The 24,377-nt window shown below is 36.6% G+C and overlaps 1 protein-coding gene across 1 annotated transcript; it reads right to left on the bottom strand.

The window, feature by feature from the left end:
• Positions 1–3,646: 3,646 nt before the first annotated feature.
• On the bottom strand, positions 3,647–22,018 carry LOC113226151 (arrestin homolog; the record flags this gene model as incomplete). Its single annotated transcript, XM_026458682.1, has 7 exons — positions 3,647–3,924; positions 5,493–5,622; positions 7,723–7,866; positions 10,421–10,578; positions 11,455–11,590; positions 13,857–14,035; positions 21,818–22,018. Coding segments are annotated over 7 exons (1,047 nt in total), but the record flags the coding sequence as incomplete, so codon positions are not given.
• Between the last annotated feature and the right edge of the window lie 2,359 nt (positions 22,019–24,377).

Raw genomic sequence — 24,377 nt, 5'->3', positions numbered from 1 at the left:
GACCTTAAGAATTTTTCTATGTGCTTGTTGCAGCTTTTTGTTTTTGGTTTGTTAACGACTTTTTTTTAAATTGTTAAGTTCACATTGACTTATGTACTTTTTCACTCAAGATAGCCCAGCTCTATTCGCATAAAGGACGGCCCAAGACATTTTTAACAACTTTAAGTATTAATAAATGTCATGATATTTCTATCCCTTCTATCTTTCTTTTTTTTTATTGTATGATTATGTAAAATTATTATCTTTTCCTTAAGTTCAATGATCACCATGATCACTTTTTTCACACATCCGCATCTGCAGATTTCAACTAAGAAAATTTCTCATTCCCGTCCGCATCTGCAGATGTCATCATAACCCACATCTACGGCATCTCTTGTATGCTTAAAGTAGTAGCCCTCTGTAGTTGCGCAATATTAAATAAACTAGTATTATTCTCTAGGAAGAACATTGACAACTAAGCCATTCTCCTAACTCAGGTAAAGCTTAAGCAAAAGTAAGAGCAAACTTACTACAACATTACCTGTGTTCCACTAACAATCCTCAACAACTATTACTTGAAAGCGGACCAAACTTGCATTCAGTTTGCTTCACTTAAACTTAATATTCTAAGACTTGAACACTTGTACAACATCAAATATGAAATCCAGTTTATTTTGCAAAGTAAACATTGTAAAACATAGTAGATTTTTTCGAAAATAAATCGAATATGGTGGATTTTATTGTTGCTTTTTCTTAAATCATAATAAGTAATAAGCTTAGTTGGCATGGCGTCTAACACGATTTGAATAGAAGACGTCGGTACGTATCCGGCCGGATCGAAGGAATTTTGTTCTAAGTGTTCGATATTTGTATTAATAATTATTATACCAAACTGGCCAGGAATGGTAGCTGTAAAGTTACCTAACTGGGTGACGAAATACTTTCATAGATTTCTCATAGATGGCGCTACGGCTAAAAAGTCGTTGAAAAACTAAATACAAAGATCACATAGAAAGAACAACAAGCACATAGAAAAATACATGAGGTGCACTGGTTCGTTCCATTGCTTAGCGTCTGCCACGGTTTGCTAGAAGACGTCTCGGTTCGAATACGGCTGGATCACACGAATTATTATATTATTATAAAATAATTATAACAAAGAAGTGGAGTAATTTCACAAATAATAATGGAATAGCAATTCAAAAAAATATTTAAAAACAATATAAAATATCAAATATGACGCTGCTTATAAGCATTTTCGTATAGTAAGCATTGTCGCGGATTGTTAACAAAATACGCATTAGATATTTGTTGTATTTCATTGTTTTAAATTACTTATAGAAAAAGTATTGTGTGCAATCATTATATAATTAGGTCTTAAAATCTCGTACCTATTACTTAGGCCATTCGGCAAAGCCTCGTTGTCTAAACACGGCCTCGACTTTAAGAACTTTCATTATGCAACGATTGCCTAATATACTATTGACGCATACTATTGAGATGTAGTCTCACGGTCCGAACTCGCGCCAAAGCGACGTGCGATTAGTGCCGTCCATGCCGGCGCGGCTCACATTATATGGGCCTATATCTTTCTACATGTATTTTGTTTATAGTGACCCTCCCTATTAACCTCCTGGTTATACGGGAAGGGCGCTATGAATTGCATGGGCCTGAGGCGCGAGCTCGCCCGTACAAATCGGCGCAATGCGACGCGGCGCGGCCCGTGATGCCACAGGCCATGGGAAGCCGCATTTATATCTATATCAAGAGTACCTTCCCCAAGGCTGCCGAGATATTCCGGAGGCAGCCACGATCATTGTCATTGAAATTGTAACTATAATGTCATAATCTTAAGGTATACTACTATTCGTCACCTAAAAAACCCGTGCCGTCCCGTCTCGTGATATCACAGGCCGTGGGTAGCCGTCTTTATATACACCAAGAGTACGATGTCTAGATATTATTCCTCAATATATTAATAACAATAATCTCATATTATTTAATAGCATTATTGGGCTGGCCAAAAAGACTGCGCGGTATCAAAGTATGAAATAAAAACTTTAAAAAAATATCAAACTTCACTCAATAATGTATTGGCTTTGTTGATCCACAACCTCTTGCCATCTTTCGGGTAATTTTACAATGCACCTTTCATAACAGTTCCTGTCTTTACTTATATAAAATACAGTCTGAAGTTTATTTTAATCTCTTCGATATCAAAGTGAAATGGACAGGTCCATTAAAAGAACTTTCTCAGACCGATATAAGTGAAAATCATGCTGGTTCCTTCCGTGGCTTAATTGGCAGCACGGATTGCCTGAAGGTGCTGGTTCGAATCCAGCCGGAACGAATGAGTTTTTCTTGTGTTTCGATCTTTGTTATAATAATTATAACAAACTAGTGAAGTAATTTGACAAAAAACAAATTGAACGTCATGGTAGTAAAACATTGTGACATTCAGTTAAAAAACTTAAAAATTACTAATAGATGCAATTCCATTAACTTTTGAGGTCGTTTTGTTTTCGTTTGTTATAATTATTCTGACTTGCATGTGATAAAAGCGCTTTTGATGCATGATCACATGTAGCTTTATTGTACCAAGTGTAATGTATACAACTTCTTGATCGTGCATATTAAAAAAGTATTTTTCACTACCTCGGCTCTCTTTCTCATTAGAAATGTGCGCGGAAAAACGTTTTTTCCACGCTAGCATGGAAAAGGTTTTTGAAATTCGAACTTGATGATGGACTGTCGTGCCCCTAACTTTTTCTTTCGATAAAAAACATAACGACACGTTCAACTACGCGATTTGTCTTACAATATTTACTTATAATATAAATCCGTTGGTATATTTTTATTCTTATTATTTTTGACATTAAATTGACAACGATAACTAATTTTTAACCGACTTCAAAAAAGGAGGAGGTTCTCAATTCGACTGTATGTTCTTTTTTTTCTTTTATCTTTTTTTTGTATGTATGTTACGCGATAACTCCGGTATTTGTGAACCGATTTTCATGATTATTTTTTTGTTGGAAAGGGGGTACTTCCATAGTGGTCCCATTTTATTTTGAAGAAAATCATCCACCTCGAAGGGTGGCTGTTCACGCAAGAAGATTCATTTTTTACAAATAGCGCCTAACTTCAATTTAGGAGCAATTATTTTAATAGTTGATTTTGCTATTTCTCCAATTCAAGGCGTTTTTCTCTCAATATACTTTGTGTAGTGACGTAGTGAGAACCTATTTTTATTTATCTCCAGTGTCAAGTCCTGTATAGTGGCGAACTAGGGGATATTTCAATAAAACTTAGCAAATAGACGTAAATTCACGTACTTTTGAGGTCGGTTTTTTTAGTACTCTGCGCTCTGTACTGAAATTATGTTTATTAAAACTGATTTGTTATAGTTCAACTGTTTTTCTTTCATCTACCATTTTCCTCGCTATAGGGACGTGAAAAGTTGTGTGTTTCTCTCGACAGCAAAGTTGTTTTGCGTCTCGTGCCTTGAAACCCTCGCTAAGTTCAGGAATCTATTATCTTAGCATCGTTTGCTTAGTCAGGTTTCAATACAGGCACTCGCGTCGATCAACAACTTTGCAGCCTTGCATTACATGACTATAATATACTTTCGCTGGTGGTAAAATGACAAGAGCATTGTAAGAATATAATAATTTTATTCAAGACGCGAGAAACAGGAATAAGGTACATTACAAATTTAAACATTGCTGTGTATACGAAATCTCTAAATCGAGTTATTGAGTATATTTAAAATAAAACTACGTTAGCGAGATGATTCGACAAACGTTAATACGTAAATATATTGGTCATTTTCTAAGATCAGGTTGTTTAGTAGACTTCAATGCTTTCCTGATGATGAACGGTGTCCTGCCTGAACATCTCCACGTCAACCTGGCTGTCGGCGTGCAGCATTTTCGCACGTTCCCCCTGAAACGATTTACAGCATTTGATATAATACAAATACAGGAGACCCACTAAATGTACACAGAGTCTGAATTTTTGTATGACAAATCCCTAAATCCATTTATTTTGTACGTTATTCAAATACCATTATGCTATAATATTTTATTTATTGTTTTGATATATCATTGGGGATAATGTTGGCGGTAATTTAGTAGCCAAATCAAAACCTCGTAAATGTCGTGCTTATTTAGTTTAAAATGAACCCTTTACCTGCCCTGGCGTGCCAGCTTCAGATGATTCCCTACGTTAATAACTTTGTCATCCCACACTACTTCTTCCAACTCCTAACAAGGACCTATGTACGAATTTGTATTCACGACTAACGGTTTTTGAGTGAGCTTTTTTCTTCTTACCTTGTCAAAAAGAAGATTCGTATTGATACAATACACGGGTAGAACCCTACGACAAAATTTCCCAGCTTCATTGGATACACATAAAGATAATTGGTTTATAAACGATAAGAAACCTTATGTCTTCGAGTTTTATACCTCCTCACATGGACAGCAGAATAACAGAATCTGTAAGTATGTACTTGTATATATGAATATTGACAATCTGTCGATTCTCCTGATGGGAAGGAAGGGTGAGTTCCTGATGGGGGAAGGATGTTGTTGAAGTTTCCAATATACATTTTAGCAAACGTATTGCCGGCCGTAGAATGAAAGATCTCAAGTGTTCTGGTCTATTTGCCCTGCAATCTGGAACTGCTGTTAGTTTTAGTTTAGGGCGCTGTAATCTACCTCACCTGCTTTTCCTTTTTGTGAAAGGTTTATAAAGATCAATTATTTAGTAGCAGTAGAGCTTCTTGTAAAAATGTTCGTCCAGAGCACTACTTCCACTTTACCTATTTCTGCCGTCAAGCTGTAATTTTGATATTACTGCGGTGCGGTTTTGAAGAGTAAGGATGATAAGGCTGGTGAACTTACAAGCACGTGGAACTTGTCAACTTATGTCACTGGGTGACGGGCACAGTGGCAGCATCTTTCAAATCTTTGCTATTTAATGCAACTGCATATAGACAGGCATGCTGCTCATCATCAGGTGCTCGACTTGGTCGTCCCGTTATTTGGTACCACAAAAAAAAACAAATGTGCGTGGTCTATTATGGTAGCCCCTTTGTTTTTAGGATTTGAAGTGTCCAGTACTATTGCGCGTACGCGCCTGGCCGGTCAGAGCAAATTTAGAATTACGTAAATAATTCAGGGATTCTGATTGGCTGAGGAGCGTCCGCGACGCATTGATAGGGCCAGTACGGTGTAGGAGATACCGCATCGGCATATATAGGAGAATCTTGTAAGAATTGTTGATTCGATTTCATTCATATTTGTGACTTGTTAGGTTACGGAACTAAGGCAGATTGACATAGATCACGATTGTTAGGATAAGATTCAATCAAGAATAGAAGTGTATACTGTCCACCTAAGTATAAGAAGCTTCAAAAAACGGAATATTACGAGATTTATTGAAGGGAAGTCTAATCCGTTTTGAGACAGCCGGGATCCAACAAGTAGTTTTTTAAATTCTAATATTACCTTAGGATGCATAAAGATGAAGGGCAGTTCAGCCACCAGCTCTCCGCTAAGGGCTCCGAGATAAAGCTTCACTTTGACGCTGTAGCTAACGACAATGCCGAATGCGTCCCGTTGCTCCGGATCCAATAACCTTTCAACAAATAACATAAAAAATAATGTTGTAATGCAATGTAACGTAAACTATATCGTTTTCTCGTACGTACTACATATAGAGATACGTCTATTAATGGAATAATAAGCTATAAGTAATTAGATTTTGAAGCCCAATTTCAGTTTTCGAATGGTTACAATGGTGCCTTAAATTTTTATTTGTCTATAGTAAAATTTTTCGCAAATTACTACCAAAACAGTTCCTTAGATGTGACTTATATATGTATATATATCATAAAGTTTTACTACCACAATGTTAATTATATTTTGTGAAATTACTCCGCTTATCTAATATAATTATTAATACAAAGTTCGATTTTAAATTGGGTGTTAAAAATTCACAGGCAAGAGAGAAATATTGGGGGCACTGTATTAGCATGATAGTAGACTTATAAAATAAAAGAGGTATAGGATATATAAAAGATATACAAAAGATATAATACTATATCAACGTAATAAGTTTGTAACAGCAACCATTGCCAATATTATTATGGAATTACCATTATACAAAACCTATCTAACTTTAGGCTATAAGCAATATCACAGAGATGCATTGCTCTTAGGCAATATCTTTCTGTTTTACAATTTCGCATTTTGTTAATATACAGGTAGGATTTTTTAATTATATGAATAAAAGTGGGTCCCCGCGGCAAGGTGCCCAAGATGCTGGCATCGTCTCACTTTTATGGCTATGCTAATGCGTTGGGCAAGGTAGCTGCCGGCCCTGGGGTTTCCCAGATAGTCTATTAAATTTTTGGATAAAATTTTGTACAGGGGGCCTACCACAACCTCTTAAAACAATATTACTTTAAACAACGCGCTTGAAGCAAGCTTATTGTAATGTTAAGACTATGATGTTTTATTGGCAGCTTTGTGTTTATTCATTCACTCAGTTTACACTATGACGCGACTTTAACATTAAAGTAATATTGCTCTTATGTCAAATTTAGCAATCTTAAAATAGTTACACGGATGCAATGGAAACAATATTATTTTCAGTTTTATTGTCTTAATATAGATTTGTAATGATTAAAAGATAAGTTGAACTTATTTATTTAAATATATCTCTTCAATATTTTGTTTATTTTTCATTTAATAGTACATAGGAAACAAGTTCTTGTTAAAAAAAATACGCGATATTTATTTCGTAAAATTATGACAGCGCCATCTATATGCTCCTTGGCGAAACTAACAGTTGACACTAATTCCGAATTCACAACGTGACTATGAAGACTCAGCTTGTTTTATTTATTTTTCTTCATGAAAATGCGAAATAATTACTGAAAATAACGTAATTTTAATAGATTTTATTATTACATACTTTTCTTTTTTTAACAGTCAAAATTCTCTGAATGTAAATAACATTAAGTACTTAAACATTATACTACGATAACACGATTCGGAACATCGAAAAAGAAAGTAATAGCATTATATAGATCACATAGCGTTATCTCGTTCCTGTTTTTAGTAAGGAATAGACAATATTGGGAAATCATTCGTTCTTTCAGTCACTTTTGCAATAATACATTACTTAATTGACAGGTTCGTCATGGTACGAATATGAGTAATATTTATAATAAGCTGACTTTAAGCTTACATTGAAATAAGATTGTTTTTGGAAAGGTCATGGTAGGCCCCCAGATGAAGGGCACTGGGACCCAACGCGCCAAGGGTTTCGACTCCAAAGGCTGTAAATGGGTGACTACCTATTCGACTCCAAAGGCTGTAAAAAGGAGCCGAGATCCTGGTACTTATTACTTTTTATTCTTTCCGCCAGCTCAGCTGCGGAGCCAGCCCTCTTGATGGTGTGCTGGAGATGGGATGTTCTCATCCCAGTCCGGCTGGCTCGAGTATAGCGGGCACGTTAATTAACCGTGGCTAAGGCCCGGTGGACGATGTCGTTGAGGGCTGCATGCCGGGAAATACGGCCGGCGCTCAGCTGGCAGGAAAGACCGTGGTGACCCAGAACACTTACGTCTTTGCCGCAAGGACACCGATGGGGAAAGCAAACTGGGACTCCAAAGCGGAGGCAAGAAGGCCTAGTTTCGTATTTAAATAAAAAATAGAAGAAAATAATTACAGGGTGGTAGAAGCGAGGGTTGACTCATTTCGTTTCAGCTGACCATCCAGGGCTATGCCGCGCTTGTCGCGGTTCGACTGCAGAGAAGGAGTCAGGTATAAGATCTTCTGCATGCTGGAGCCAGGTTGAAGAGGGCATCCATCCCTGCGAAACAAAATAAGTTACCTTTAAATAAAGCATCTTATACAATAAGACGTGACAGCCTAATGGATTGACCTGTCACCGTTCAAGCATAGGCAGCGGCTTTAAATTCGAACTCGCACCTTTGTCGGAATAATATTACTTTTTCGATGAATGAAGAAGAAGAAGGTTCAGAACCCTCGGAAAACATGTGAAGTCCCCGAGCCTCATTGGGCTAGTGCAGCGGACTATCTCTAAATCCTCGCCTGATGATGCAAGCATCTTATGCAAACATGAACCCTAACAAGGCCTTGTAATCGTTGATTGTAATTAAACTAGTTAAATTAATTGGCGTGTTGCATTGATTACAATTATATGGACGTCGGGTCCACGCTAAAAAGTGTCCGAACTTATAGGGCGTTAAAATCGTATACAGAGCGTCATTCACGCTTTAGTCTTCGTTTGTTCGACTGACAGCGAAGCAAGCAAAATTAGACAGTACTGCGATGACATTACAATTTAAATTCAACGTTTTAGCTTTTTCATATTCCTTTACATGTCACTACGTTTAAATAGATTGACTTGGGACATTTTTTTCGTGGTTTGTGTATTAGACCCGTCGTCCATTTATTTGTAAATCAATGGGGTGTTGCAACTAATTGCTTTTGATTGCTACAACGCCGTATGTGAACGATATACAGTAAAATTTATTTAAATTTCGAATTGTCAGGTTTTTGCGATTGCCATACAAATGGAACTAGATTTTGTATCTGAATCGCATATATTTGTTCTTTCTCTTTGCAGATCCCGCGATCGTGACTGACTGATGGTTCGAAAATTATTTAATTTCCAATTATTTAATTTTAAATTTAATTTGCTACTGTAACTTTTTTGGTACTTCGAAAAAGTAACAAATAATAAAAACTGATCGGAAAGCTCATCAATATCAACACTGTCAAGCTACAAGAACTATGTTAATAAAAAAATACGAAACACTTGCAGTGCTTTACTCCGTACATCATAAAGTTCCATTTTTATTCGCTTCATGATTTTCTGTGTTAGAACTCAGATCATGAAAAAGCCCAAAAAACTACCTTTTTCTCGACAAAAACACTTTACGAACTTGTCAATAAGAGATACCGCAATAGCTTCGAGACCTGTCGGGTCTGTTAAATATCTATTTCGGTAAATAATTGTATTTTAATTATTTATTATTTATACATTATGATAAATAAATTTTGTATTCAATTGTTAGATTGTAAGCCAGGCTGTACCATAACATATGCCAAACTGTGAAGCAACGCTCGTCTGTCAAAACTGTTCCTCTTTGTGCCTCGCCTCAATGAATAAACCTGTGTTATTTTACAAGTTGTATTGGTTTCAATTTTACAATAAGACTACAGTACAGTCACATCTTCAGAATTCTGTTGGGACTGCCACGGCACTGCAGTACGTCAGCATTCGTTCGGCATGAATGCCGAAGCGCGAACATATGACTTTTATGCCATTAAGCGAAAAAAGACGTCGTCTCTGCTAAAGAGAGTGCGTGTGAATGGCATCCTAAAGATGTTTGCCTATCGATTTGACTGTACAATCGCTACTGGTCAAATTAAGTAATAATTTGTGCATTTTCTTAATTTTAATATTTTAATTTTTATAGTTCAATAATTTAATCAAATTTTCAAATAGTATTAGCAATCATACTAACGTAGTTCTAATGTTTTCTTTTGTAAATAACACCATTATCTTATGGGCAATGACCAGAAATAAATTGTTTATTGATATTGTTATTTACTAATAAATAAGTTACAAAATAAATTATCTTTTTATCTATAATAATAGTTCTTTGTATCTGTTTTCGTGGCTTTTTATAATATACTAGCTGATACCCGCTGCTTCCTCTGCGTTAAATAAGTGTTTCGAGTACAATACTAATTAGTTTTCTTTACTCTCCATACAAACTTTCATCCACTATTCACCATCCTTCAGGCAATTATCACATAGCGCCACGCAAAGGTGTAAGGAGTTGCGTTTTTTATCGTTGTACCGATGTATCTCAGTTAGTATAGAAAACACGCGCCGTACAACACACTGACAACGCATCTCCGCGCGGAAGTGCGTGGCGCATGACCCGTCACTCCGCTTCATGGTGCGGGGCAGGTCATAAAGGCCTAAGATTGAGATTGCGATTCCACCAGAGATGTGCGAGGTAGCTAGTGCGGTGCCAGGATACGTAGTGAATCTGTGAAGCGGGGTGTAGCTGATAGCTTACTAATACTTAGAGCTACGCTAGCCCATTTCCACTAGAGCTGCGTTAAGCGAGGCTAGGAAAATGAAGTAATCCTCTTGGTGGATTTTCCTCGCACACCACCTAAATACCTCGCACATCTCTGTTGAAAAAGCAGGTTGTGACAAAAAGTAGCCTATATCCCTCTCCTAGGTTCCATCTATCTTTATAACAAAATTCAATCTCAAATATTGGTTCAGTGGTAGCGTGAAAACGTAACAGACAGAATTACTTTCTCATATAAAGTATTAGTATAGATTTGGGACATGTCACGATGCCTCATACACTTACTGAGTCTCAACACTGGCGACGGTATTGCTGTACTGCCCTTGCTGGAAGAGCACCACGTCGACTCCCTGCTGGATGGAAGCCTTGATCTTCTTCACCACCTTGTTACTATGGTTGCGGATGCAAATGTTCACGGCCACTGTTTCTCCATGCATGTAGAGCTGTAGGAACATTATCCTATAATACTTACCCTTGTTATAGTGATTGGAATTTAGAAATGAAATTGTACTAACAAAAATGACAATTGTTTTAAAGGAGTGACCACACTTATCGAAACGGAATGAGCATGAAGGTGGTCTTTTTTCGCTCTTACCGCAAGGACGTAAAGGTTTTGCTGACCAGCTCAAGCCAGCTCCACTTGAATAAGTGTGGTCACTTCTTATCTGGACTGCTTCAAACAAGGAATCAATACTGAATCACTAATAGCCTATGCACACTAATTTATACGCGCCGGCGACGCGCGTTATCTGCGCGTATACACGCCGTAGACGCGCTGTAAACGCGCGTATGTATCGCGCATTTTGATAAGAGATAGTTTTAATTTTATTTTTAGTTTGTTAAATTTCAGTTAATTATTTAAATGAAGTAACTACATGAAATTCTATGTAAGCTTCTTGCTTGCAAGGTGATGTTTGAACGCGTTTGAATCGATTCACTACAGCACGTCTGCGGCGCGTATACGCGCAGATTACGCGCATTACGCCGTGTGCAAAGGCTCTAACTGCCTCCGTGGGCGAACGGTTTACATGCTGGTCTGCCATGCAGAGGTCCCGGGTTCGACTCTCGGGCCGGGTGAAATATTGGGTTGAGGCGTGAGTTTGGATGTAATTTATGGTTGTCTATGTATGTGTCCATGGCACCGGGCAATCAATCGGACTAAGCACCAACCTGAGTCTGTAGCCACGGCTAGGGCATTGTCTGGTTAGAGTCCAATCGGATCGAAAGTTCTAACTAGTGGAATAGTTTCATAAAAAATATACGAATGTCATGGTAGTAAAAACATCATGATGTTCAATAAAATAAATATTGCAAGTTACTTGTTTATCAAGAGTGAGCTCCAGCTCGAGTTGTCCCGGTGATAGAACAAAATCCTTGCGCACCACGGTGCAGGGCTGAGGACCCGGCTTCGATGGGGCGTATTGAACTTTGCGGATTCCCAAAGCCACCGTGCTCCTGCGGAAGAAATGGATTTCACATAATATGTATATATGTTTGCGGCGACATGCACTGATGCTTCCACATAGACGCTCACGCGATGCGCTCCTCAATGGCGGCTATTTGGTTTCGCAAAATAGAAAAGGATTCAGTTTAAATACAAGTTTTTATAAATAAAAATTATTATTCTGCATTGCTAAATAAATACCCTCCGTACTACCAACAAAAACATCTCAAATGAAATGCACCGCAAATCCTGCACTTAAAAAGCACTAATGAAATTTTTGGTGTACTTGGATAAATATGATAAATATTCCGTTTAAGTGGTTCTAACGTTTACCATGAAATTACTCCTTACAGTATAGTTTATAAACATTTATATTCAGGGTAAACTTAAAAACTCTACTTACGGTATGTTTTCAATAAATAAACACCGAAATCGCCAGCTCAAACTACTTCTTCTTTTAAATGTTATGGCCCCATCGAAATAATCAATGATTTTGCCAATGTCAAGTAAAAATAACTATGTACGGTAGTTTACTATTATTATAAAAATTATACAAAAATATGGCAATTTCACCAATGTCTTGTGTTCACCAGCTCAAACAATAACACACACGATTGTCGTGACGTATTTTTGAAGTTGTTTATTTTTTTAAATGACAGACCCAGGCATTAAAAACTTTATGGTTTGCTAGAGTAGTTACTGAAATAGCAATTAATATTAGTTCTTTTACCTGTTATAACTTCGATATCCGGATAAATCGGTATAAAATCATCACCGACACCTCTGCACCACGGCTGCATGTATCGCGTGAGCAGATAACGTTGCGCAAAAGGTGCTCATGTCTGGTGCGCAGAGTGCGGACCAGCCCCAATATCGTCCTGGCTATGATCGCTGGCAGGTTAGATTGCCCGTATATTCAACATTGCTATGATAAGCATGCCCACTATGGTGTCGGTTATGGGGGCAATCGACTTAGACATCCACAAATTACAGTTATTTTATTTTATTGTTTGTATTTGTGATTATTCATATTATTGTTTAATTTTCTATCAAAAATCATAATAGCTAAAGACGTAACAACCAGAAACCTAAGAAACCCCAATAAAGTGATACTTGGTACAATACCCAAAACAAAATAACTCGTACGTCATGTGTGGAAATTTTTTTATCGCTTTAAGTTTCTTCCATTGACTAGTTTCAAAAAGGAATTGCGTAGGTGGCTCTCTGATTATTTGTTCTGCTTAGTTGACGAATTCATGAAATATAAGGACTAATTAATTGATTGAACATTTTTCTTTACAATTATTATTATTTACTTTAAATTATGACATACACGATTATGATATCTCGTATTAAACCAATTAAGTTTAATAAAATTATAAATTTACTGTCTAATTATTGTTTTTACATTTAGTCTTAATCTTTCAATGTATTATTTGCATGCTGTTATTTATGGAGGCGGAATAGGTTTAAGTGCTGATTTCATTTTTCCCATCAACATGTACCGTACCCTACTTGAAGTGAATAAAATGAATTATTATTATTATTATTTATTTATTTAAATTTTATTTTATTTTTTTATTTTATTTTATTTTATTTTTATAACTTTTTATTGATTTTTTGACTTGGATTATATTATTTTGGTACGGGTCGTTGTCGCCCGAAATAAATGATTTTTATTCTATTTGATAACACACACCGTTGATAACACACACTCTTGTAATACGCTCTTAATTTTCGTTATAGGTGCTAGCCCTAAGAAAGATTTTCTGTGGAATAGTACAATTATTTTCGAAATTGATTGACAATTCTCCTGTTCAACAGATCTCTAAATCTTTAAAAAATCATATTCATAATAGGCCTTATAAATATGTATTTTAAAGAAATTTAATAAACAACCAGGAATTCAGCACCTCCTCATTGGTTTTGCCATAGATACCGGTAGTTATGTTTTTACTCCATTTATACAAGCTTTAATGCCACAAAATGGCATTTTCACGTTTTACAAGAAATTTTGTGTGTATAACGACCGCCACTCCACTGTGGAGATGTTTGAAGATGTGATACCTCAATTTTGGGCAAATCGAGGCGTCCCAAACCACACCTTCATATCAAATGTCCCCCTTTTTGTATATTTATGGATATTTCTTTCCGTTCAACTCATTCCTTCCAAGTGTTATGTTGGTCTAATGGTAAAATATGCGTATTCCTTCGATTCCTATTAAGTAAGCCCTTGTAAGGCCTTTAAGGCTTTAACGTATTTGTAGAAGTATGTACCTGCGATGGGATCTATCAATCTCAGAGTCTCCAACGAAAATCTTCACATAATAATGGACACCGCAAGGTTCGCCTTCATCCTCCAATTCTGCCTGCAGAGTCACGGACCCTGGCGCTCCAGCTGGGATCTTGAAGTGGAAAGGATAGGCCTGTGCGCCTAACTTCTTGATAAGACGCTCCTGAAACAATGTTTTATAGACATTAACCACAAAAAGAGAACTTATAACGGGGTTTAATTGTAATTGTTCAAATTTTAAATTAACGTAACCGTATTTTAATTATACGTTGCAAAATGGCAACTTTTCAAGAAAGAGACTTTAACGAAATTAGTCGACAACTGTCGACATGCTTAAAAATCGATACTACCTCAGCTCGAATTAATTCTTTTTCAGTGCTTAATAGGTTCAATAGCGCGAGTCGAGCGGCCGGGACACTGGTTTTATTTCGAAATTCATTTGTTTACAAACGAATTTTAAGGCATTTGAAAAATATATTATATTGTTTACTATACGTGTTCTATTTAGTTCAGTTGATGTAAAAAAATCATTGCTATAAAGTACCACACCCATATATACCATAAAGTACAATTTCGAGGTAAGTTTGACTTTTTTTTATAGGAAATGAAACTATTTTTCCGGATTTGGTACAGTTGTGTCTAATATTAATGCAAACCACCCTATTTTTTCACTTACAAAAGTAATAAATTAATTATTTTTTAATTTACAAAGAAACATTCCAGTTAAATTGATTGTTAATAATTAATAATGGAAATTAGAATTTAGAACAGCAGTCTTATTATGTCTATTTGGGATTTTTCATTAGTGGAAATACTGGATCCCAAACTGGAGGTACGGAGAAACCATCTTCCCCTGTTGAAATTAGGATGCTTTTCTTAATTTAAATGGCCTGTCGCAGCATCCTAGGTAGATAACAGACTTCTTTTGCAAGGACCTGGGGTTTGTCAAACTTCATTGAATGTGTAGGTTTATCCAAGACATGCTAGCAGACTGCAGAATTGTTTACGCGACGGTGTTTGACATCAGCTACTTAGAATAATAACGCGTAGAAACCTAGTCCGCACCGTAGAGGCAAATTGAAGCGCGCCAAAAGGGCCTACACGAGCGGGCGGGCCTTCAGTGCTCAAGGTAAAATTGCACCGCGAACAGATCAAGAATTTTAGCTAAAAATGACGAATTGTGCGGTAAATGAGTGTAAAAACACGTCAAACAAACATAAAATAGATACTAACATCACATTCCACAAGGAAGTAACGCGTTTCAACTTGTATTGTTATATAAATATTCACTAAAACCGAAAATTAACCTACTACTAAAACTAGCCTACATGAATTTGATTTTTGCCTCACTTGTGACAGTTCGTTTGATATGAAACTATCATTCTATGCGTTATTATTATAAGATCAGCTATATGTTCTTTGAATTCTATCTTGAAAATGTTTTGGAAATCGTCTTTTCACACCGTATCCTCAATTTTCCTGTATATTTTTTCCAAAGTTATTGATTTAACACTTTCACTGTTTTGCGGAATCAACCAAAGCCATTTGAGGTTGTCTCGACTCTTAAATAGGAGAGTTATAAAATTTCACAAATACGTAATTTTTTTTCATGCCGTATTATTTTTGTGAGTTCATGAGATAAAACCACTTTCGACGTATGAAATAATAAAATTGAAAGGTTTCGATTTTATTATTTTGTTTTTTTGACTAATTGGACTGTACAAGTATAGTGTGCAAACTAGAGCATCTACATCTACTAGAGTGTCTACATAAAAAAAAATCACAATAATTAAAAAGTATTCTTATAACTCCTATAGAACAATAAAATAGAAAATTTCCTTTTTGGTAGAGTTCGTCCGGTGAATAGTGCCACTTTCCTTATTTCTGCTGTTAAGCAGTAATGTCATGGGACATGGGACTTGTTAACTTATGTCTCAAGGTAACAGACGCAGCAACGGGCACTGATCCGCTCTGCAACTTATTCATGACTTATTCGTCCCGTCGCTTGACACTATTAAAAAAAAAATTAGTTCTGCTTGCGCACATGATATGAGCTAGCGTATCATACAGAAAAGCTATAAGGTTCTGGTACAAATTGTCGTCGTTTTTTCAAAAATATACCAACAGGCAAACAACAACAAACTGCACAATCCTGCGCTACGGGGAAGCCGTACGGGCCAAAGGCCTTTTGCGGTCGCCTCTTGCACAAGCAGCAATGTGCGTTTATAAAGTTCCCGGGATGAGTGCATTCCGGCAGTCTGCTACACTAATCATGGCCAGTTCGTGCGATATCTACTTCCCAACTGCGCAGTATAAATAGGAATATAGTGATTTTTGTGCGTAAAAGGAACTTTTTATAATGAAGAATGAGATACTCTTCTTTTTTTTCTATTTGTGTATAGAATAATATGATCACAATTTTATTGCTTTTATAGTGAGTAAGTGTCCTCATCACTTTATTGTGCCCTTACACAGGGCGTCACATGTACATTTTCAAGCTACTGTACTTACTTAATATAATATAAATGTGACAATGCAATATTCTAATGAATAAATGAATAGAAAGCAGACTGGAAATTTGGATTTGTTTTCAAATTTGAAATAACTCAATTTTAAAACCAATAAAAAAGAAACGTGTATATAACTTCACTGGATGTTAAAAACCTCTGAACATTGTTAAGCGATACTTGTATCTTAGTAGCAGTAGAGCACCTTGTGAAATAGTTCTGGTTTTGAAGGGTTACGGTGCCGGTAAACTTACAGAGACATGGAACTTTTGAACTTATGTCTCAGGGTGACAAACGCAGGAGCAATGCCCCTTAGATCTGCGATTTAAAGCTTCGAGCAGCACTGCAATTGTTATTGATAACACGCCTATCACGCAATCACGCTCACCACCAGACACACGCCTTGGTCGTCCCGTCAGGGCGCGTTCCCAATATGTCGTAACGACAGATAGTCGTGCAGTTAATCGTGCAGATGACATAAACTTAGGGCTCATTTACGAATGCCATCAAGTCTCATGGAGGTATGTATACACAACCACGTAACTCCACAGTGAGTTAAACACAGCGGCTCACGTGGCAATGACGCAGCGGGTGAACTAGCCAGAAAAGGGTCGGAGACGGACGCTGTAGGACCAAAACCCATAGTATCCCTCACCTACCAATGATCAAGAACAACTATACGCGAAGGTACAAAATCTTCTCATAATAATACATGGACAACCCTTAAGGTTTGTAGACAGGCGAGTTCAATAATAAATAAAGCGTTACGACATAATGGGAACGCGCCTTCACTCAGTATCATCATAATAGTTATTTTTGATATAAGTGCGGAAAGTTAGTCATTATTCACGAGTCGCGAGGCTTCTTGGCCCGAGCCAGAGGCGAGGGTCAAGACGCGAGACAAGTGAAAATGACAAATCCGCACGTGTATCAAACGACGTTTTTTAATACATTTGCGAAAAAACTACATTGAAAGTAAAATAAAACAGTATTTAAACAAAACTCATTTTCTGCTAGTAAATTAAAATAATGAAAATTACAACCACTGCAACCATTAGTTAAAAGTCTATGGAAATCTAGTTCTAACGTGTTGTTTTTGTTTATTTTCTGTAATATCGGCCTGTAACCACTATTCTTATTATGAAATCCTGGTACTTTTGTTTAAACTTCTTTAGGAACCCGTGCACGATAGTGAGATACAATTTATCTGTAATACATAGAACAAATATATACATAAAAATCTCGCCTGTCACCCATTCAGGGGTAGGCAGAGACTGTGGACCTCCACTCGATACGTTCATTATATAGTATTTGTAAATAAATATAAGTTTTAATGACGAATGACTTACGTCACAAAGCACGCACATAAATATGAAATAAATATACAATCTCTTTAGTTCTACGTTTAAGACTTAAAACAACAGTAAATTAAAAAAAAACTGGAAAAGTAAAAAGCACTAGTGCGAGAAATCCAACTTTCCGCACGATTTGTAGTGCGAAAAATACCACGTTTTGAGCAACTGTATTAAAATAGTTATTTTTGATACAAGTGCGGAAAGTTAGTCATTATTCACGAGTGTCGAGGCATCAACTCACATCGTCAAGACTCGAGACAAGTGAAAATGACAAATGCGCACGTGTATCAAACGACGTTTTTTAATACATTTGCGAAAAAACTACATTGAAAGTAAAATAAAACAGTATTTAAAAAAAAACTCATGTCTATAAACTGATCATAGACGGCTGTGTATTTATCTTTCGATTTATCCGGTAAAGTACTATTGCTTGCTATTAATGCTTTTGCACGTATATCTGGTGGTGTTAAATCTACAATACACTCGTCGGAATCACTCATTTTTTGCATAAATAATATTGTCAATTCTTTCTTTAGTAGTCAATAACAAAATCAAATCGTAAAAAAGTTAATGAAAAAGGCGGGAATGTAAACGATGAAAAAAATTTGTACTTTTTTGGCCGACTTTTTTCAATATGGCAACTGTTGCCAGTATTCAGCCACATTTAAATTACTATTTTATATTACTTTATTTTGTACATAATCGCTACTAAGGAGCATTTACTTCATAGGTGTAAAAATGCGGTCTCTCCATAGATACAGTATAGTAATGACGAATGACTTACGTCACAAAGCACATAAATATGAAATAAATATACAATCTCTTTAGTTCTATGTTTAAGACTTAAAACAACAGTAAATTAAAAAAAACTGGAAAAGTAAAAAGCACTAGTGCGAGAAATCCAACTTTCCGCACGATTTGTAGTGCGAAAAATACCACGTTTTGAGCAACTGTATTAAAAAAAATATTTTCAGCATTTTGTTGTTGTCAATTAATTTTGTAAATATAAGATAATTATTGTGATAATATTATAATAATTATCAGCGGTAATTTTATCATTTCGAACTCTGCGTATTTGTAACGTATACATACAATTAGTTTCACCGTAGTCGCTCTACTATAGCTTGTAGTTACAAGGTTACATAACTACCCTAAAGCGCATTCGCGGCGTATGCTCCACCAAAACGGGAGGAATGTAATTACGATGTTATTTAGGACTAAACTACAACACAACACAAATTGTGTTAAGGAATTTCGTTGTATTTTTCTGTATGTCATAGAAAAGTTAATTATTAGGGTGCGTACAGATCTGGCAAACGCGCCGCAAATGCGCTTGTTTGCTAAAGGCTTGCGAGCACATTACGTAGTGCGATCTGTTCGCATGCAATTCGCGCGTCACTCTCGCATCACGTATATTAACACACATGTCAATTGGAAACCACATATTCAAAAATTAAGATCTAAAATCGGCAGATTTGCTTATGCACTTCAGGAAATAAAGAAAACAACTGATTGAAAAACCGCGCTCACCACTTACTACGCGGATGCCTATGCGTGGCTCAACTGCGGTGTAATGCTGTGGGGAAACAGCACTCCTTCAATTTTGAATTCTAGCTAACATTGATATAACCGAAAGTTGCTAACCCTACATCCAAAAATACAATATTTTAACTTTACCATGCATTTACATTTTTGAATCCTGCAAGTTTGTCAGAAAATATCCTGATCTCTATAAAAAACGGCAAGAGATACCTACAAACTATTGTCTTCGACACCAAAACAGACTTATGTTACCAAATTCAACTCTCTCTCCATTCATCAAGTCCATTTGTAATGTCTATAAAAATTTATAATAAGTTACCAAACTCCATAAATGAAATACCCAGTGACAACAGTTTTCCATCATATTTGAAAAAAATTTTAGTAAGTAAGACTTACTACGATGTAAGTGAATATTTAAACGATAAAAAAATATGTTCCTATTAAAATAATTAATGTACACAGCGTATTTAGTTAACATACGTGTATAAATACTAGGCATAAATGCTAACGTAATATTTCGTTATTATTATTAATTTTATTTTCTGTGTTAATAACATATATAGATATTTATTAATCTTTCAAAATAATAACATAGTATTGCAATAATTTTTATTTGAGATTTTAATAGTCTTTTTGTATAAATTGTATTTTGTTTATTGAAGATTTTATTTATTAAATGTTGCCCACTCTGTGTGTTTTTGCTGTGCTCAACAGGGCCCCAAAGCTGTAATTTAAGCGTGTCCACCTGCTACATTGTAAACTATTGGAAATGCAATAAAGTATTGAGTAATTGAGTAACATGCATTTAACTGCGCGCATGCAGCACGCGTGTAGCGCGCGTGTGGGGCGCGTGCAGCGTACGCATACCATACATACCTACAAGTTACACCCGATGAGATATATTACTTGAGAACTTGTGGTTTGTTTTCATCTATATTTTTTTAACAAAAACAGTTCTCTCTCTCTTCAATCCAATTACACAAAAACCCTTGATAAAAATGAAATATAAAACACCTGAGCATCAATACCGGTAATGTAGCCCATTCTTCATTCCTTTTGACGTCTCGTGTTACTGCAATTTGAGTCACAAATAAAACACCTGAGACCGAATAGCAGTTCGTACTCCAATAACAATAATTAATTCATTTTTTAAATTTTAATTAAGTTTTTCCGGATCTGAATCGCGTATTTTTATTTTTATTTTTTTCAAACAAACCAATATGTCGAATTCTACACAAGTCCCATGTTTGCGATTGAGTAATCCGTAAATAGTTCGGAACATTGATTTTTTTTAAAAAAAAAAAACAAATATACACGATTTAGCACAGAAAAAATAGTTTCGATTGTGACTCATTATAGCATAATTTAATCAATAATACGAATAAATGTAATTAACGTGTATGATATTACTAAATCTGTCATCCACTCAGCTTTTTTATGATACAAAATGACGAGACTAAGAATCCTTGCGCCTGGTTGTAAGCGACACGCCTGTCTATAATAATGGCACTGCCGCTGCGCCTGTCACCCTAAGACCTCTTTTACAAGCTCTACTGCTACTAAAAAGCTTATTGTCGTCTCACTGAAAATGTTACGGCGCTGTTTTTCAGTAAAGAAATACTCAATCACGGAACAATTTCCTTTAAAAGCACAGTCACTAATATTCTTGGTTTTTTTTTCAATCATTGACATTACCCACCTCTGTGTGGTCAAGTTTTAATTTCACAAAACCACAAAGTCAGCTGAAACAATAGGTACCGCATTCGAATCCCAATCGTGGCAATTTAGAAAACGAACTTTTCTAAATTGCTTCAGTCGTCTGAATGGTGTTTTCCAGATTAGTTTTTGTCCCAGGTTGCGATAGCGGCGATTCTACTAAATATTGTTACGAAACCCACCGTCCAATTCTTTAACTTTTATGATTATTTGTTTCAACCCACACACGTTGCAGTTCTAGGCAAAGTTTAACTATAAGAAGGATAATGGGTTATCTTAGTATTAAGAGGGGTGCTTAGTGGAACTATAAAGATTAGTGCTTCTAAAAGTGAGAATAATGACGTGAGAGCACTAGAACGATTCTTAACGACCCTAAAACCTAGACCAAGTCAGACCGAGGCTATAATCCAACAAGGAAGTCCAGTATGATTTTTGAAGTCTGCAAACTGGACGTAATTATGCAGAAATTATTTAATCCATTCATAAGTTCTCACATTTTTGCTATTTTGGTGTTTGGTGAAAATTCTTGTGGGTTAGATCATTTCTGCAGAATGACGTTCTATCTTCGAAAAGTTTTATGAACTTATCCAACAACCGCATTTCCAACTCGCGATTTTTTTGTGTTGAAATTAGTTCTTCCACGTCTTCGTATTCTGAGCAAGTTTCATTATGTTTGAGCCCAATTTCCGCCTTATATTGTTGATACTACTTAGTGGCTCGCGAGCTACACACGCACACATTGATAATTGTCTACTTATCACTTACCCTGTGTCCAAATACTGGCGAAATAAAGGCTAAAATTGCATCAACTCTTATTTTATTTACCTGGGTCTTCGACAGCTCATAGTTCCTCTTCTCTGGCGGTGGATAGATTTGCTCCGAAGCCAAGAAAAGCTCCTTGTAGAAGTTGAGGCCCATGACCTCATCTTCCTCGCGACCGTAGCGGAACGTACACACCACTTGCCCGTACACCTTGCGCCCGCGCACATAATCCTCGTCAAGGAGAACTACGCCATCTGTTGGAAAAATAAATTAATTGATGACTAGAGCTTAAAAGTACAACGCATTCGAACAAAGGTTTCTAAAATATTCTTTTGGTTAAAAAATATTCCTACTTAGTTATAAAGTCGATTTTTCTGCATAGTGTTTGTTTATTGACTTATGTAATATTTTACAGTATAACAAAGAGTTTTGTATTGAAAAATCAGCTTTAACATTCTCTGTTTTGCATTTTTGTGATTTATCTTTTGCAAAGTATCCTTAAAGACATTTTTATTAAAATTCTCTACCATTAACATTATACCCGTAAAGATATATTCAAAAAGTTTGACAAAACTTCGATGTCCGACTAGCATCTGCAGTGCATGCTGTTACCAAACTTGCGCTCAATAGCAAAACTGCACAACGGATCGATTTAAATTTTTAGTTACACTACGACGTTACTTTTGCAGTCGAGAGTAGCGCTCTCTTCGGACATTACAAGACATTTGTCCACAAAATATTCTGGGGGAACAGATTAAATAAATGCAAAGCCCAGTCATATTACATTCGGAAACAAAACTGGAAAGGGTAAATGAATCCAAATTCCAAAGTCTTATTTAACCAAGTTCTTGACCAAAGATTTGTTAGTTGTCTTGTTTACCCTTATCATTAGTTAACACGGGTAACGCTGTGCTCCGTATCTAATGGACATTTTTACGAAATTGGGTTATTAACATATCTGAAATCAACAAAATGAGATGTACGAGTGGTTACACACGGTGACTTTTTAGCAGTGATGCTATTAGAACGATCGCTACACTTGCGATTTTTAGGCGATTGCGTGGATGCACGCGGCAATCGCCTATAAGTCCTAAGTGTAGCGATGCAATCGCGCATTTGTATCGATGCGTCACGCGCTTGCATCACTGCTTAAAATCGCACGCGTTTGTAAAGATAGACGATTAGCGACTGCATCACATCTGGTTTTTTACACCTATTCAGTTTCAGTTTTATTGTTAAGCAAAAGCAGCCCAATTACGCTATGTGTCAATTGACATTTTTCAACATAGTGAAACACTTTGGGTGCCAGTATCTTTAAAGTTACCAAATGCAGAACAAGCGGGACAGCATAGTGAATTTCATTCGAATAATAACTAATAGTTTTTATGAAGAGAGCATTTTGTTCTAGGATTTCTCCACCGGCAGATACAAGTTGGTAGTGGTAAGAGCGGCGGTAGTTTGAAGCTCATCACTCTTGCGAGGGTAATGAGCTGTGCTGATGGATGGTTGCAGCTCACAATGCGGCGATTCGCTGCATCCACACGCCTGGGACGTGATTCCACGGTTACGACTTGTTTCCATTGTAATACGACGTCTTCAGACTTTTGGTGTTCGAGACTATGTTTTATCTGTTTATCTCTTTGCCATAAGACTTTCTTACACACAGAGATGTGATTGATTGATGATGTCGTTGGTAACAATTCTAACGAGTTGTGATTGATATTTCTAATTGTATTTTGTTTCCTAATCTAAAAAGGGGAGAGTTATATGTTTGTAGCCTTTGTTTGTGTGTTTGTCTATCTGTACGTCTGCCTGTGGCATCGTAGATCCTAAACGGCTAAACTGATCTTAGGGCGGCTTTTACTTTCATTTGAAGGCTAATTTAATCGATATGATTTTTGGCTACTTTTAAAGAACATTGGTTCAGCTGTTTAAAGATTGTCAGCTCTTTGTCCAGTTTGTGCGGGAAAGTCAGTCATAAGATGAATAGATATTTATTTTACTTCCACTCGACTGATGACATTACGATAATATGGTAGTGTGGCATCCAATACGCAGTGAGAAATATTATAATTCAAGTTTCGCGCGGCACAGGCCGCTGCGCGTAAGTGGCAATGGGTTCCCAACAACTCATAGCCAATGAGCTTTCGGCGTTTGTCCAACACGCCATCGATACCATGGACGAAGTCAGCATCGTGCAGATCTACAAATCCAACTTCAACGAGGATGAGATTTGCAGTGGCAAGATGCTGTTGTTTGAGAGCTTTGACAAAGCTGAGCAGATGCCATCTCGCCAGAGAGATGGAGGCGTGAAGAGTCTCAAGGATGATATCACACTCCTGAAGGAAACTGACCCGGACGACGCCTACATTCGTGGCGAAGGAGCTGCACAAGCTGCCCCCCGTTACGTTCGACCACGTCGATTTTACCAGGCTGCTAAGGGATATCACTTCCCTGAAGTCAAGCCTGCTTGAGTTGCAGGGAGACCTCAGATAACACCATTAGTGAGCTGCGTGCCCAAGTTGCGTTATTAAGCAACGCTGCTTTGGTATGTAGGTCACCAGAAATCTTTAATGTAAACACGCGTCGTAGGGTGCAAAATGCATCCATCAGCAGTATCGAG

The sequence above is a fragment of the Hyposmocoma kahamanoa genome, unplaced genomic scaffold (assembly GCF_003589595.1).
Source record: "Hyposmocoma kahamanoa isolate Upper Pololo Valley unplaced genomic scaffold, ASM358959v1 182, whole genome shotgun sequence".
NCBI classification, from domain to species: Eukaryota; Metazoa; Arthropoda; class Insecta; order Lepidoptera; family Cosmopterigidae; genus Hyposmocoma; species Hyposmocoma kahamanoa.
Note: the sequence above shows the minus strand (reverse complement) of the source record. Positions and strands in the feature narration are given on the sequence as shown.